This window comes from Sciurus vulgaris (assembly GCF_902686455.1).
Source record: "Sciurus vulgaris genome assembly, chromosome: 2".
Classification (NCBI taxonomy): Eukaryota; Metazoa; Chordata; class Mammalia; order Rodentia; family Sciuridae; genus Sciurus; species Sciurus vulgaris.
The window spans coordinates 56,650,392-56,667,704 of NC_136462.1; the positions used below are offsets into that span (position 1 = coordinate 56,650,392).

General features: G+C 33.9%; 1 protein-coding gene and 1 pseudogene across 3 annotated transcripts in view; one reads left to right on the forward strand and one right to left on the reverse strand.

Annotated features, from left to right (window-relative positions):
* The window catches only part of FANCM (FA complementation group M), a 65,893-nt gene extending 49,616 nt beyond the window's left edge, over positions 1 to 16,277 (reverse strand). For both annotated transcript variants that reach the window (XM_079126019.1, XM_079126018.1), the window contains exons 1-8: positions 15,614 to 16,277; positions 14,916 to 15,088; positions 12,722 to 12,799; positions 9,184 to 9,342; positions 5,621 to 5,752; positions 3,665 to 3,797; positions 3,193 to 3,318; positions 2,368 to 2,448 (exon numbers count right to left, since the gene is read on the reverse strand). In XM_079126019.1, coding sequence (XP_078982145.1) covers positions 2,368 to 2,448; positions 3,193 to 3,318; positions 3,665 to 3,797; positions 5,621 to 5,752; positions 9,184 to 9,342; positions 12,722 to 12,799; positions 14,916 to 15,088; positions 15,614 to 16,121 — 1,390 coding nt within the window. In that variant the 5' untranslated portion in view covers positions 16,122 to 16,277. The remainder of the gene's footprint in view (positions 1 to 2,367; positions 2,449 to 3,192; positions 3,319 to 3,664; positions 3,798 to 5,620; positions 5,753 to 9,183; positions 9,343 to 12,721; positions 12,800 to 14,915; positions 15,089 to 15,613) is intronic.
* Positions 6,810 to 7,698, forward strand: LOC306653630 (F-actin-capping protein subunit alpha-2-like; annotated as a pseudogene). The gene is made up of 2 exons: positions 6,810 to 6,818; positions 6,907 to 7,698. The product of its transcript is annotated as an F-actin-capping protein subunit alpha-2-like (transcript).
* Positions 16,278 to 17,313: the final 1,036 nt, after the last annotated feature.

Genomic DNA, 17,313 nt, shown 5'->3' on the forward strand with positions numbered 1-17,313 from the left:
TAAACTATTTTTTACTACATTTTCTAGTAATTTTTAATAATGTTGGCTCCCTATTTCTCATTGGCTGTCATAAAGTCCTAAACATAAGAATTACCTGAATCACTTTTGACCAGTCCTTCAATTCATGCATAAAGGGCTCCCACTAATTTCATAAATCTTTTCCTTCTGTTTACTGATGACACTATTTTAATACAGGCCATGCATCCCCAAATCTGCTATACTTGCAATTCTCCAAACATAAATGCAGAATACACTCTACAGTCAATTCCAAAGCTGTTACCAACGTCTCTATGCTTGGGAGGCAGTAAACGAGCTAATGAGAACACGATTTTTGTGACTGAGCCACTTTCTTTCTGGGTGACTCTACTAAACATGATAGGTATTAAATAAACATAATAGGTATTAAATTTCTTCAAGGTTTAGTTTCTTCTTATCTAAAAAGGATTAATGATTAATAGGAAGTGGAAAACAGTTTTGCACATAAAATAATTTATCAATAATTACAACTGGAATAGAAGTTTTGGTTATTATTTCTTTATCTGATAAAGGATAACAAGGGGCAGGGGCTGGGGATTGAACCCAGGGGCACTTTAACATTGAGCTGCATCCCCATCCCTTTCTATTTTTATTTTGAAACAGGATCTCATTAAGTTGCTTAGGGCATCACTAAATTGCCCAGGCTGAACTCGAACTTGTGATCCTCCTGCCTCAGGCTCCTAAATTGCTAGGATTGTAGGTGTGCACCACCACACCCAGCTTGATTATTATTATTTCTTTTGTTTATAAACTTGGTTAGGATATTTACAATCCTTCTCTTCTTTTTTATGATTTATATCATAAAAAAATGCCAAGGACTACACTAAGCATATTTTATATTAACTCATTTAATATTCACTACAACCCTAGGGACTCATTTAACACATATAAATTATAGTACATTAAGCAATAAGCAAGTTCACAATCCAAACAAGCAATAAACACAATAAGCAAAAAGTAGGACTTGAAGGAAACAACTGTAACAAGAAAAATTATTCTAGACAAACCACCTTTGAATTGTCAGTATCAAGACTTTATGTATGACTAACTCCTGAAAAATTGCTACTTTCACTGCAAAGCCAATCTCTGACTTGCTGAAGCTTGCCTTCTACCCTCATTTCAATGAAACTCCCTGTAGCAAAGCATCTGCGACTTCCATATTGCCAAATTCAATGGATACTTTTTGGTTCATTTTACCACATTTCTCAACAAAATTGAACATTGTTCACTCTTTCCTACTCATATAGACTCTTCCCTCAGCTTCTCTCATACTTCACTTGGTTTCTTCCTCAAGATCCTTGGTAGTTTTTTTTCTCTGAACTCTACATGCTGTTATTCTTCAGGACACCATTCTGCACCCTCTTCTGTCTCCAAACTATCTTCCTGGTGATCACATCCATTCCTGAAACTTTAAATATTATCTTTATGCTGATGACTCCAAAATTTATTCACATATATGAAAATACATAAAAACAGCCCAGAACATTCTTCCAAAATCCAGATTTACTTGTCCAGTGCTTACTTGACATTTCCACTTAGATGACTCAGAACCATCTTAACATGTTTGCTCTTTCCTCTCTGTTGTTCTTGTATTTTTTAATTAACAAATGAAAATACATTTATGATATACAACATTTTTTTATATACATACATTGTGGAATGGTTAAATCAAGCTAATAAACATATGTGCTACCTCACATATTTACCTCTGTTGTTCTTTACTGCTAATGATGGTTTCAAAAGTACAAACATCCATAGATTAAAAACTCAGGTTTTGACTTAGCCTACCAGCCAAGCATGATCTGGCCTCTGGCTACCTCTTACCTATACCACTCTTATCCTCATTCATACCACTCTAGCCAGACTGGTCTGCTTACTGGTCCTTAATCATCATACCAAGCACTCTATTGCCTCAAGGTCTTTGAATCTGCTATACTTTCTGCCTGGAATGATCCTCCCCTAGAAATTAATAAGGCTTGCTCCACTATCACTCTAGAGACAGGTCTTCTCTAGTTTCCCTATAAAATAACACTCCTCTACAACTCTCTCTCTCCTTTCCTACTTCACATTTCCCTGCCACTATATTATAAAAAGTTGTATTGCCTTCTTTCCCTATGTTGCCCCAAACTGAATTTTTTTCATATAATTAATTCTTAACATTCTCACCATTTCCCTTGCTCCTACTCTTCCAAACTTCCTCAGAGCTTTTTAAAAATATTCACTATCCAGAATAATTAAATATCCACCTTCTTCATAAGAAATGCTAGTATGAGCTAATGAGTTAAGTTTTAGTCTTTCAAAACTCACCTTGGACTATAAATTATTACCTACCATTCCACGACCGGAAGTGATCAACTACGACTTCTTCTAATTTCTTTAACTTTGGATGACTATAGAAAAACTCTTTATCTCCTGTGGAAAAAAAAATCATTGTTTTAGTATTTTTCCATATTATATTAATTATATTAATGTATATTAACGTATCCTCTTCAAATTACTTATGCTAAAATTTATTATTTTTTTTAATGGTACCAAGGATTGAACTCAGAGCATCAAGCATGCTACCTAAGTGCTCTACTGCTGAGCTACATACCCCATCCCTTTTTATTTAAACAGTAAGTAGCATCCACATAGCACATAAGCATAAAAGAAAAAAAAATTGGAATTTTTATGAAAGTTTCATTCTGAGAGAGAATTCAAATAGAAAAAGGGGGAAAAGTACATATTCAAACTCTAAATCAGTTTTTGGTAGTTCTAAGAATTTTCATTATTAGTAACCACTAATATCTATTATATATGTTTTTGAATATGTATTAATTCTAACACTTAAAGAATAAAATCTTTAAACCTGTTGTTACATAAAAAGAGGTGAGCATCAATGGAGCAAAATTTCAAAATTAATCTTAAATATATACATATGTATGTGTATATATATATATATATATATATATATACACACACACATAAAATCTTATTTTTTATTAGCTAATTATTTATTTTGAGATGGGAGTCTTACTATGTTACCTAGGCTGTCCTCCACTCCTGGGCTTATGCAATTCTCATGCCTCAGCTTCCCAAGTAGCTGGAACTACAGGCATGTACCACCACGCCTGGCAAACCAATATATACTTACAAATTTTATTTTTTAAATCAGACCTTTTTGGATAGCAGAAACATCACTTCCTGAAGTATCACTTGTATGTGCAAATATGCTCTCTAGGTGATTATAGAGTTTCATGAAGTCCTCATTTCGACTAAGCTCATTTTTTGCCCGTGTCATTCCTTAAAAAATTAAGAAAAAGTTTTACAAATAAACTTAATTGCAAACCTAGTCAGATCTATTATTTATTAAAAATTTTCAACTTCAACAATGAATGCAAATTTAAAAACAATGAACTTATCAAATTTAAATATGAAAGTCGGAAACTTTTTCCAATTCCACATTCACATATGTATTAATAAAATATGCTCCCTTTTCAGTAATTTATCAAAAACAAATACAGCCATTTATTATATCACTAGTCCATTGTTTTTAAAAATAAAGCATTTTTAAGACATTAAAACTGGTCAATGTCTTTAACCAAAATGACATATACATTATTTCTTTAAATAATTTCATATGATTTACCTTTTGTCCCATCCATAATTCCACAAAGGAAGAAATATAATGATCTCATTCCCATTTGCTGCAATAATTCATAACCATGATACAAACTAATACAAATGGCAAACTCTCCCTCAATTATTCCTTGTTGTATTCCCTAGAAAAATAAGCATATATTACATTTAACCAAATAAATGAAGACACATCCTCTATGCCTAAGTTATCAAGCCAATATTCAGTGTATCATTTATAATATAATTTAAATTATCATAATAACTATTCCCTTCTATACTAACATTTACTGGTTCTATTTAAGAGCATGGTATAGAAAGGTACACTTTCCACATGAAGTCTGAAGTTTCCATATAAAACCTGCCCCCTTATTTTTTTTCTTTAAATCAAATGAAAACTTTACATCTTAAAGAAAAAAAGAGAAACATTTATCATATATTGTTTATCTTTACAGGTGAATTATTAGTAGTAGTCCACAGATTTGTGTTTTTTCTATTTTTTTTTTTTTTTTTTAATATAAGAAAAGCTCAAAAAGTTAGTAAGTAGTAGAGTTAGCACTTAAAACCAGGAAATTGGTCCAGAGGTCTTGTACTTCAATCAGTAGTTACCCTTGTGGGAAAACGTAGTACACATTCCTTTCACAGGTATGTGTAGCAGGTGTATTCACATAAGATAGTTTTAAAAAGAAGACCACTAAGATATATTTATAAATATATCTTATAAATATAAATATATATTAAAAATATATATTTTAATATGTATTATATATTATTTATATATATATTATATATTACTTATATATTTATATATTATATAAATATATATTATATATTACTTATTATATATTATATATTTTAATATATATTAAAATAAATATAAATATATATTTTAGTTATTTTACTTTATTCAAGATGAAGACTGTGTTCTACCTTACATTTTTAGAAGCATTTAACATTAACATTAGTGAGTCATTTTAAATTTTTCCTGGAGACCAATAAAGCTTAAAATGGCACCCTAATTAATCTAAAAAAGTAAATTCGCCTTTCTATAAAATACAAACCCTTACCAATAAGATCAAGTTCAACAGGTGTGAAAGCGTTATATAAAATTTCAATGAACTTTTAGCTCCTATGAGAAATTAAAATCTTTTTATTCAAGTTTTGTATAACACACTAAAATTTCACAGAAAAGGATCCTTTATTTTTTGATACAGGGGTTTGAACCCAGGACAATTTTTTAATTTTTGACTTTACAACAGGGTCTTCCTAAGTTGCTGATGAGGGTCTTGCTACTAAGAAGTTGCCCAAGCTTGCCTCAAACTTGTGATCCTCCTGCCTCAGTCTCCCAGGTTGCTGGAATTACAGGTGCACATCACTGCATTCTTTTAATTGGCTCTGTTCTAAAGAATCACCTCCCAGTTCAAGAATGACTCATTGCCTTTTTGTGCTTGAGGCTCTCTTCTGACCTAGCTCAATGGATATTTTTCTATTCATCTACTTTTTTCCCTATGAAAATTAGAAAAAAGCTTGCTATGATCCTTCCTCCAACTTCTAGTATTAAGAGTAACACTAAATGCTCAGAGTCTCAAGTTTAGTAAGAATATATCCTCTCAGGGATGTATGACTTTACAAAATAGAAATGGCCTTAAAGAACAATTTTTTATTAAAAGTTAAAAGATGGGCTGGGGATATAGCTCAGTTGGTAGAGTACTTGCCTTGCAAGCACAAGGCCCTGGTTTAATCCCCAGCACCACAAAAAAAAAAAAAAAAGAAAAAAAAAGTTAAAAGATAAACTTATCTTAATTCAAATCATTAAATTATGTTTGTTAAACTTTTTCATACTTTTATAAACTATATAAATCATATCTAAGTCATTAATGAGCTATTCTATGATTAAAAATCATCATTTACATTTTATTCTGGCTCTGAGCAAAAAATTAATCATCAAAACTTATTTTAAAATACCTACCACAATATTTGGAGATGGATTTTTCCTAAATTGATCTCTTGCCAGAATTATCTGGTATTTTGTTAGATTGGGGATATCCCTTCTCATCAGAACATTCTTCTGAATCAAAGAACTGGCAAATGCTTCCAAAATCTGTAAAGTAAAAAAAAAAAAAAAAAAAAAAAAAAAATTTACTTTAAGCTTATTTTAAAGTCCTTTTTCAAATATAATCATTTCATCATATATCAAAATATCAAGTATATGTTTAATAAAGTTTGTCTTTAAATGAATTAAATAAATCTAGCAAAGATAAAAAAAATAACAAAATTTAGAAGTACCTGACATGCAACCTTATAATATCCATATAAGTCAGCACAAGGAATTACTTTGTCAGCTACATTTTAATAACATATTTATTTATTTATTAACTCATCTCCCTGTTGTCAACCTACATACACTGTAAGTACCACGAAAGGAAGGCCTTGGGTTTCTCCACTACTGTATCATCAATGCCTAGAACAAAGTATACCACATAATCCTTCAGAAAATATTTGTAGCCTACTGAACTAAAATGTCTTGAGTATATTTAGTTTCATTCATTGATTTAGTCTTTCCAAAATATTTATTGTGGGCTGGGGAGATAGCTCAGTCGGTAGAGTGCTGGGTTCGATCTCCAGCACCGCAAAAAAAAAAAAAAAATTATTGAGCATTTATTACATAGCAAGCATTGTTATAAATGTTGGGGATATTGTGGTTAAGACAAATTTGCTGCCAGGCAAATCCTGTAATCCCAGTGATTTAGCCAAAGCAGGAGGATCATAACTTCAAGGTCATCCTCAGAAAGTTAGTGAGACCTTGTCTCAAAATTAAAAATACAAAGGACTGTAGGTGTAGCTCAGTGGTAAAGCACCACTAGGTTAAATCCCCGGTATAAAAGAAAAAAGTTGCTGCTCTGATGTAGTTTACATTCCAGTGGAAGGAAGCAAAAGATAAAGAAGTAAACAGAGATAGGTTTGGAGATATAGTTCAGTGGTAGAGTGCTTGCCTGGCATACTCAAAGTCCTAGGTACTGGATCCCCCTTACTAAAAAGGAAAAAAAAAAGTAAAAAATTAAAGTAAGTAATTTTGATAATGATACATGCTCTTAAGACTCTAAAACACAATAATGTTCCACAGTCTATGAGTACAAAATATTTGAATTGACATGTGAATGGATGAGGTATGTCTACCTTGTAAGGTTTTCAGGACAGAGCATTCCAAAAAAGAAATAGCAGACCAAAGGTCCTGAGACAAGAATAAGCTTACAGCATACTGAAGGAAAGAAGAGATTTCCAAATGAAGGTTACAAAGATCCCGTATTAATAACAGAACATGGCAACTTGGGAAATGGAAAGTTTTTGGATCCCCAAAAGAGAATCTGTTTCAAATTTGATCACCTAAGAGAGGAAGAAACTGATCCAAGACCTTACGAAGCAGAAAATGTGATTGAATCATGGAGAACTTCAGTAGAAACTGCTTTCGAACTTATATAAAAGAACATTACCCAAATGGGGTCTGCACTGTTTATGGTAAAAAAAAAAAAAAACAGATGGACAATAAACCATTATTGCATGCATAGAAAGTCATCACTTCTAAGCAAAAAAACTTTTTGGAATGGTTGTTGGAGGTCAAAGTGGAAGTTTACAATCACTCCTTCAACCACTCAAGTGGTTGGCATCTTGAAAATTCAGTTTCATTATTATGAAGATAATAATTTTTGAGTAATGTTCACCTGAGTCACAAAGACATACAAGATTACCTAACAGTGTCTAGTGAGGTGCAGACAGCAAAATAATTTATAAAGATCACAGAAGCTGCAGAAAATGAATACCAGACTGCCATCACTGAGAATTATCAAACAACGTCAGACAGTACTTTCAAAGCTTTATGTGGATAGTTGCCAGTTACACGTACAAAGATTGATTGGAACAAGATTCTTAGCTACAAGAATGGCAAAGAGAGTTAGAATGCATAAGATGAACATTGCATGATCAGATCATTTTTAGTGTCTTTGCATAAAAAAAAATATTGTTTCAAAAGTATTCAGAACTGTCAAGCTGGCCAGTCATTGTGAGCTATTGCAATCTAAAATCACTGTAGGGCTGGGGATATAGCTCAGTTGGTAGCTTGCCTTGCAAGCACGAGGCCCTGGTTTCAATCCCCAGCACGACAAAAATAAAATAAAATAAAATAAAATAAAATAAAATAAAATAAAATAAAATAAAATAATAAAATTATATAAAATAAAATCAATGTAATTAACTAATTTGGTTAGAACACAAAGCTTGGCTAATCAACCATTATTTTTCATTTATTTTATTTGAAGAGGGTTGAAAATGAATTTAGTTTAAGTGTCTTTTACTTTCTGCTATTCCTTCCTTTCTTACAATGAAAAAATGATTAGTTTTTGAAGTATTTCAAAAATATTTTACTTACTGTAACCCTAAAATTGTCTTTTGGCTTATGAAGTGTATAACTCTTGATATTAGCCCAATTCTTTTTAAGGGGTCAATAATGAACATTCTAGTTTAAGGTAGTTGATAGACTCAGCCATACATGCTGCTAAAGAAATTATCTACCTTTCCCCCCCTCACCTCTTCCACTTACATAAGATTGAGATTAGAGGGAAAGCATTTTCTATATCAATTGTGTTAAACTTTTCAGTAAGGTTATTTAGCTAACTTAGTGTTAAACTAATTTTTTTTTTAAACAAGGTCAAGGTCTATTGCTATCTTGAGATTTTGAAATTAAATTAGAATAATTCAGAAATGCATCTAATGCTTTTCTTGTGACAGTTATACAATTAGCTTGAATTCCGCCACAAATGTATTATAACAAGGCAAATTGTAATATATATAACTCATGGCCATATCTCAGTTTATTTTTTCCCTTGGATTGAAAAGTACTGAAATTTCAGTGTGACATTAAAATGCAAATTTTCCTATTCATTTGAGTAGAAAATCACCAGTGAGTCCTACACTATTTTGAATCTTGTCTTTGGATATTGTAATTCTCAACTGGTTGTAACTTAGAAAAGTTGGGAGTACATATGGTGTGCAGTCTTAAGTTTTTCCATCTTCCTATGCATCATGAGCATGTTTGTAATATTTTAAAAAATAGATTTACTAATACTACAGGAATTTCAGGCCTGCAGTGAATATTAGTATTTACTGAAAGGTGTTAGATGGATTTATGGGTTCATTCAGTTGAGTTTTGATACTTATACTGGAATGGTATCCATTCCTTACATCTTCTACAGATGTCTGTGCCTGGAAATATTAAAAAAAAAAAAAAAAAAACACTTTTATTATGTTTAATAAAATATTTCATTAGCTTGAAAATAAAGCATAATACTTGGTTAGTACATATAAAACATGGTGCTCATTCCAAAAAAAATTAATTTCAAACAATTTCTCACTGTTAATTATACAAAATGAGATACTATATATCTCACAACCAATTCTGCTAGCTGAAATAACTATAATACCAGTTCATTCATCAAAACCCCAAACTGTGGGGCTTTGATGTATGTCAAAATGGCTTACCAGGATGTATGTCTTTTGAATGGCTGCAAGTTCTTCACCAAGGGGAACAACAAGCTTTTCTACTCGTCTTTCATGAGAGTATGGCAAAATATCTGGAGAATCTTCAGAACGAAGCTCTATCTGACCAATTAGTAGGTTGGTAATAACCTGCTGCACTGCCTATGCAAAAATCAATTATGACCATAAATTATATAACATTAAATTTAGGGGGTTTAACTTACTAATGAAATTTCAATAAAATTTTAAAAGAAGCACTAGAAAATCATATCGTTAAATTTCAAAAAGAAAAAAGACAAGTCCATAAACCAAGTATATCATAAGTAGTACAACAGGGGAAAATACTTTTAAACATCATCTCTCCCCACAACCTTTCAAGTCAAGCATCCAAGAAACAAGAATATTAGTAAATGCCCAACAAGTTCCTCAAAAGTATTTTGGCACTTTCCAAATGGAAATATACTCAGACAAAACCAAAGTCTTAGATAAGCAAACTAAATCCCCAAAACCTTATAAAACACAGTTATTTCAGAGCCAGAACTTGAACACAGGTTTCCTGATTCTCTGGCATAATATTTTTTTCTATTGATTTTTTTGTGGGAAAAGCCGAGAGAACTCATTACTATTAAAGGAAACCAATACATATTAGGAAGAGTTTATAAATTGGTTTGTTAAGAGATTGAAGGCCTACACTATGTCAACTTTTAATAAATTAGTATTTTTCACTTAAATTAACGTAAGTGATGTGATTGAATTTCTGTGCTAAATTTCATTCATCTAAAGCTTAAAATGGCACTTAATTATACAACCAGGGAACTGGAGCAAAAAGACATAACCTTTAGGTATAAGCAACTACATCAGAAGACTATAGCACTCAAAATGTGATTTAACGGTCATAAAGAAAGAAACAACAACAAAAAAGGGAATCTAGAAAATAAGCTTTTTTTTTTTTTTACACTAGACCACCTCACCTCAGGGGCTTAGTTTAAATAAAAAACACCCTAGGACAAGAATCACATCTCAAGTCACCTCTGTATTCCCAGCACATGGCACAGTGTCTAAAATAGCACATTACAGTTACTGAGTATCTATCTATATACATTCAAAATCTAGAGTGCATTTATTACTATTTCATAAATTAAGATATCAATATTTTTAATAAATCATTAATTCAACCAACATTTGAGTAATACCACAGGTCAGTCACTAAGTTAGTAAAAGAGATAAAACTAGAATAGTCCAAACCAATACATTCATGTAGCTGATATTTTAGTCGAATAGACAAACCAAAAAATGGGCAAAAGAATGACAGACGATGAAAAATGTCAAGAAAAAAAGAAGGTAGGAAAAGCTGACTTTCGATAGCTTAAAAGTTAATCTTTCTTAAAGGAATGAAATTTAAGCAGAGATTGAGTACCTGACTAAACAAAATTAAGCATGTTTAAAACAAGGGGTAAAAGATAAGACAAATTTCTAAAAATCATCAAGGCTATGGACATAAAAAAGTCTTTCAGCATAGCAGGGGTAAAACTTTCTTAGGAAGTATCCAAAAGAATCACTATCCAATACAGAAGACCATTTAGAAGTACTACAATCAAGATGATATGGGATAGGGCTCAAAATTTTCCATCTTGGGGACTGAGGATATGGCTCAGAGTAAAATATGTGCTTAGTAAGTGCAAAGTCCTGGTTCAATCCCAGCACCAAGGACAAATCTGCAATTTTCCATTGTCCAGTAATAGTAACAAGAGCTTCTGGGAGAAATGGTTGATTCCATGCCCGAGACAGAAAAAACGCTGAAATATCTTGTGATGTCAGAAAGTTAGACATGCTTTAAAAAGGGGAGAGCAGTATGTCTAAATGACACAGGAGCCAGGAGCCATCTTGAAGGAGCTCCCAATGGCCAAAGCTGGAACATTCTGAACAACAAAACTGCTATTAATAGTGTTGGATTGTAGTACACAGAAAAAAAATAAACATCCATTAGTCTATATGGATATAAATAAGAACTGAAATAATAAATGGAGGACAAAAATACAGCTCATTATAGAATAATTCAGATTAAGAATGTAAAAGAGGAGCTGAAGAAATAGCTCCCTTTGGAGAGCGTTGGCCTAGCATGCAGAAGGACCGTGGTTCGAAACCCCGACCGCTCAAATGAGAAAAAAAAGAAAAAAAAAAATCCACAAGAATGTAAAAGAAATGGTAAGAAGAAACAAAGATTAAGCAAACACCACAGAAGTAATTATTGGCAGTAAAAACCACAGGTAGATGTAAAACAGGATATTACATAATCTCAAAATATCTCCCCCACAAAATATTTATAAAAGGAAAATTAATTTTACAATGGAGAAACCCAAAGACATCATCTTAACCAAGTAAGAATTAGTAGCAACATTAATAAGACAAATCAACATCACGTGTTCCTTATAAGATACACTGAGAAAGTACAACATCACTTCTAGGATATTCTCACAAAAATGCCAAGCCTTACTCTATTATGAGAAAATATCAGACAGCTCCAAACTGAATAATATTCTACAAAATAACTAGCACCTACTATTCAAAAGCATGGAGCTCATGGAAGACAAGAAAAGACTAAGGATCTCTAATAGACTGGAAGGGAGGTAAGGAGACATGGCAATTAAATGTAATGTGAGATCCTGGAGTTATACCCTAGAACAGAAAAAGAAATGGCTGTAAAAACTGCCAAAATCTGAATAAGACTGGCAGATTAATTACTAGTATATTAATGTTAATTTTACTGGATAACTGTACTAGCTTATATAAAGGCTAACATTAGGGGAAGCTAGGTGAAGGACTTACAAAGACTGCAATTTTGGCAAATTTTCTGGAAGTCTAAAGTAAAGCTTTTATTAAGAAAAACTGAAAACAGTAACAATTCTTTTAAACACACTATTAAGCCTGGCAGGTGGCACACACCTATAATCCCAATTACTCAGGAGGCTGAGGCAGGAGGATCTTCAGTTCAAAGCCAGTCTCAGCAACATAGTGAGGCCCTGAGCAACTTATTGACTCTGTGTCTAATAAAATATTAAAAAGGGCTGGGGATGTGGCTCAGTTGTTAAGCACCCCTGGGTTCAATCCCTGGTACCAAAAATAAAACAAAGGAAAACAAATAAATACATGACTGAAACTTCAGTGCTTTTTAACAAATAGTTTTAGGTGATTTATGCATACTTAAGTCAGAAAAGTACTAATCTGGTAGGTATGGTAGCACAACTTGTATGGTAGTACCAGTTGCTCTAGAGGACAAAGCAGGAAGATTGCTTGAGCCCAGGAGTTCAAAGCCACCTTGAGCAACATAGCCAGACCCCATCTCAAACGTAAGTAAACAAACAAATAAATAACCTAATTTAAAGAGATGCCTGAAAACACAGAAGAAAAGTTAGGCCTGTTACAGGAAACACCATAGTCCTAAAGTCAAACTGTATAAATATTAGAATGGAAAAATGATCTGGCCCCATACAAAAATTCTTACTTTCTTAAATGTTAATAAATGGAAAGGCAGTTTACTTACTTTTATATCACTACCTGGTGTGGCACTAAGAGCCAAGATTCTAAAGTGATTTGTGTATTTGACCAGTTCTCTGACAACCTTAAAAAAAAAAAATTAATTTCATTAGCCCAATGCAAAAATAATAGTAGTTCTATTAAATAAAGCTATTCTCTCTAGTCTATTATCATTATTCCAATGGCACAGAGATAGTTCAGAGTGGAACTATCACTTGTCTATTATCTGAAAAGCAAATGATTTAGATGTAATGAGATTCATACTGAATTCTGATTAAGACTCAATAATATTATTTATGTAAGACTCAATAATATTATCTATGGAATTTTTAACATGACACAGATTATATAAAAAGAAATAACATTATACTCAATAGAGACCTAGGTAGAAATATTCTAATTAAGAACTGATGCAAGCTCTGGGGATTTAGTTCAGTAGTAGAACACTTGCTTAGCATGCATGAGGCCCTGGGTTCAATCATCAGCATGACAAAAAAAAAAAAACTATTGGAACACAAATATCCCTAATGACCATTTCCATTTTGCCTCAGTGCTAGAAGTAATAAGCGATGTCCTCAGATATCACAGAAGGATAAAAAATGCAGCAAGGAAGACATAGACAGATCACTTGTTGGACTGAAAACACCCAGACACCACTTCGGACTCGGGAACTAATGCAAGAGATTTTTATTAAGCAGACAGGCAGAGTGACTGCCCACAGGGTGAGAGGGTGAAGAAGGGTAAGAGAAGGGGGGGAGAGGGGGAAGCTATTAGTGGAACTTCGTGGGCTAATAACAACAGACCAATGACTGACTAGGGAGTTCATGGGCTAACAATCTGGGTTGTAAAGTGGTGTTGGGGAGGCAGAATAATAGAGGCAACAAAATGGCAGATCTGATGCCAATATTGATGGTTTTTAAAAATCCTTTTGCTTGGGCTGGGGATATAGCTCAGTTGGTAGAGTGCTTGCAAGCACAAGGCCCTGGTTTCAATCCCCAGCATTGGAAAAAAAAAAAAAATCCTTTCGCTTGATAAGCAGAATTCAAAATGTTCTTTCAGATTATAAAGCAATTCTGGCAGTTCTGAATGGAATAGTTTTATTGTTATAGGCCACAAGTACCAACAGACCTACCAAAATTGTTACACATGAAAAATAAGCCAAATACATTACTTCTTTTCAGGAGGGATTCTTAGGCATCTTTGAAAAGAGGAAATGGTGCTGTTTTTTCTTAACCCAGGAAGCTGCATGCTTCATGGAGCTATTGCGCCTATTGGAACTTAACTCTGGAATCTTCACATAGCGTAAATTCTTAGAGTTATGGCTATTTGGTTATTGATAAATTCAATGCATGTTCGATTGTATAAAATAAACAAAACCAGAAGTTAACAAAATCACCTAATGCCTAGAAAATTTCTGAAAATAAATAAGTTAAATATAATTTACAAAATGAATTCCATAAAGTTATAACAAAATTTTTAAATACCCCTCTAAAGTGGAAATATCAACAGATAATTAGAAAGACATATCCATTTCCTGGATATATTTAAAAAAGATCAAATATAAGAAAGATGAGAGTTCTCCCTAGGATATTAGAGATAAAATATAATAACAAAGTCTGCAAGGAAACTACAAATCCACAAAAAGCAGTTTTCGTCTCCACATTAAATGAAATCAACTTTCCCTTATTTTTCCCTTTTCTATTCCTAACATTAGCAGCTATACGGTTTTACCTCCTACCTAGATGTTGATGATTCCCAAATCTGTACTTCCAGCTCAAAACTCTCCACTGAGATCCATACTCTATCACTTACTGTCTAATGGATATCCGTACATGGATTTCAGAGACACCTCCAAACTCAACATATTTAAAATGGCACTCAGCATCTTTCCATGCTCACCTAAATCTGCTCTGCCTACAGAACTTTTACATATTAAGTTCTCCATGTCAGAAACATGGGAGCTACCCTACAATTCTATCTATATAATGTATCTTATATATTCTATCTATATATATAAGGAGAGAAGTATTTATTTATTTGAATGGAGAAGGGAATTATTTACAATCACAATCTGTAGATAAAATAAATAAATTTAAGGCTTTTACAGTACTATTGGTAAGTTCCTTTACCAATAACAATCCCCCAAAATACTCCTTAATAATATGGGTACACTACTATATACCACTTTACAAAATTATTACCTGACAATAAGCATAGTTTCCAAGAGCCTTATGCGCTTCATCAACAACTAGACATTTTATATCAGCAGCAGGACAAGTTCCTCTAGTAAGGTCATTTACCATGACCTGAGGTGTAAGAAAAAGGACTCTCTTACTGCACCATATTTCCTTCCTGGTAAAAGCTTGAGTAGAACCTGTAAATAAAAGTGGAAATCTACATTTTAAACTCCAGACCGATTATTTTAAATTAAAAATAGTCTGATCTATTCGGAATGTAGTCATGCTTTAGAAATGTGCTTAAGAACAATGTAACAATTCACTGAAATGCTACATGTTAAATCTCTGATATGGCCCAAATGTCAACGCCGCCTTTTATCATGGAGCATATTTAAATAAATTGTCCTTACAATTTATTCAAAATGGCATAATACTTGAAGCGAAGCAAATTCTTCAATTAGGAAATCATTCTTAGCTAGAATGCCCATGGGATATAAGACACTAATGCTTCAAATTCTCTGATAAACTACGGAGATTCTCTGAAGGTTGAACGTCAGTGTTGGACCTACTACACTCAGAAAGAATGTAAGGTAAGAATATTTGGATCTGGTAAGTATTCCACCTGGGTCAGGAATTTCTTCAGCTCTATTTCCACCACAACGTATGTTCATCCCTGGAAACTAAACCCTTATTTTCAAATCAACCCATTCTTTCCCAAATACCTGTCATTTCGGCCATGTGGGACTGCGGGATGCCCATCACCTGGTAGCAAGCCTCCATCTGCTGTGTCACCAAGGGTTTCGAGGGGGCCATAAAAACTACCTTGCCGGAAGGAAACCAGCGGTAGAAATTATACATGACCACGGCGGCAATAAAGGTCTTTCCCAGCCCGGTAGGCAGGCACACCAGAGTGTTGCAGAACAGTGCGGACTGGGAGATGCGCAGCTGGTAGTCCCGCACCGGACAATTAGTGGGGTAAATCCACAGTGCGCCCGCTGAGGTGCAGAATCCGCCATTCTCTAGACTCAGCTGCCGCTCAGCCTCACAGGCCGCGACTAACAACACATCATCGTCCGACTCCGCCTGAGCCTCCGCCGCTGCAGGTAAACGCGCCTTTGAGCTGACAGGGTCCTGAGGCCGCTCAGTTCCAGAGCTGCAACTGGGAGTCTCAACCGATCGGAAAACACTTGCGCCCCACGTCTGGAAAAGCGTTCTTTGCCGACCGCTCATGAGGCCGACGACCACCAAAAGCTTCGCTCAGTAACCGGGAGCCACAGCAGCTTTACTCGCTCGGTTTGGATCCCCATCGGTTTCCTTCACACAAAGATATGGAACAAGAAGGCGGAACCACAGCCAGATCATCCAGTTGAAAATGCCGCCATTGAGTTTGCGCTGGGAATATGATTGGCTGGCTTCCCGGAAACCCTTAAGGAAATCCCGGATACGCATGCGCATCGCTAAGGAGTTACTCTAAATTTAGTCACCTTCACAATTTTACCAGGTTGAATTTGAGTTCCGTTTCCACCGATTAGGCGTATGAGCGAAATTGAGAACGTGATATCGTTTACAATAATAAAACAAATGACCTTGAGATCCCGAGGACAATGGAATGCTCATAATTTTGTGAACTTAACGTTATTGGGCAATTAAATCAGGTGATGTGGAGAAAATAAAAGGAGCGTGGAAAAAATTAAAGCTATATCTCATTCCACTATCTAGACAGAAAACTGCCTAATCGTTTCGCTGTCTTGGGAGTGGCAACTCATTATTCTAATAATTTACTGTTTAAAGGGAAGTGAATGTAGTCTGGCCCCGTTATTCGTTAGAAAATTAATAAAAGGTATTCTGATGTTTCCTCAGAATTTCATCTTTACTACAGTTTTAGAGCAGTAAACGTAGATGTGCAATTATTCTACTGTTAGTTATACCTTTCCACCCGGACTTGGATGCAATTCCTGGTTTCTCCATTCTAAATCTAATGACTTAATATATAAATTTGATCCCTCTTGTATTGATGAAAATTACAAACACACCACGTAGCTGCAATAAGAATTAATGCCACCCATCATCAGTAAGTCGCATCCTGAAGTACAGCTTCTTTACATTAATTTGTTGAAATTTCTGAATAAAGTTTTTGTTTTGGTTAGGGAGGAGTATGTATTTACGTTTCATTTATGTGAGCTTTAAAAGGGAGTTAGCGAGGTATGGATTGTTCTCATGGACAAGGACAGAGTCAATTCAGGGATGAATCTTTAGGACAACAACTAGATAAAATGAGATTAGTAGTCTGAATGCTGTTTTCTTAAACAGGTTATAGACTGGACCTTTAAGGTAGCGCAAGCCATAAGTAATGAGCAGTGTGGGTAATGGCTGGTAAATATCACTACCCTCAGAGGTTGTCCCGCAAGGGGTCCAAACGAGA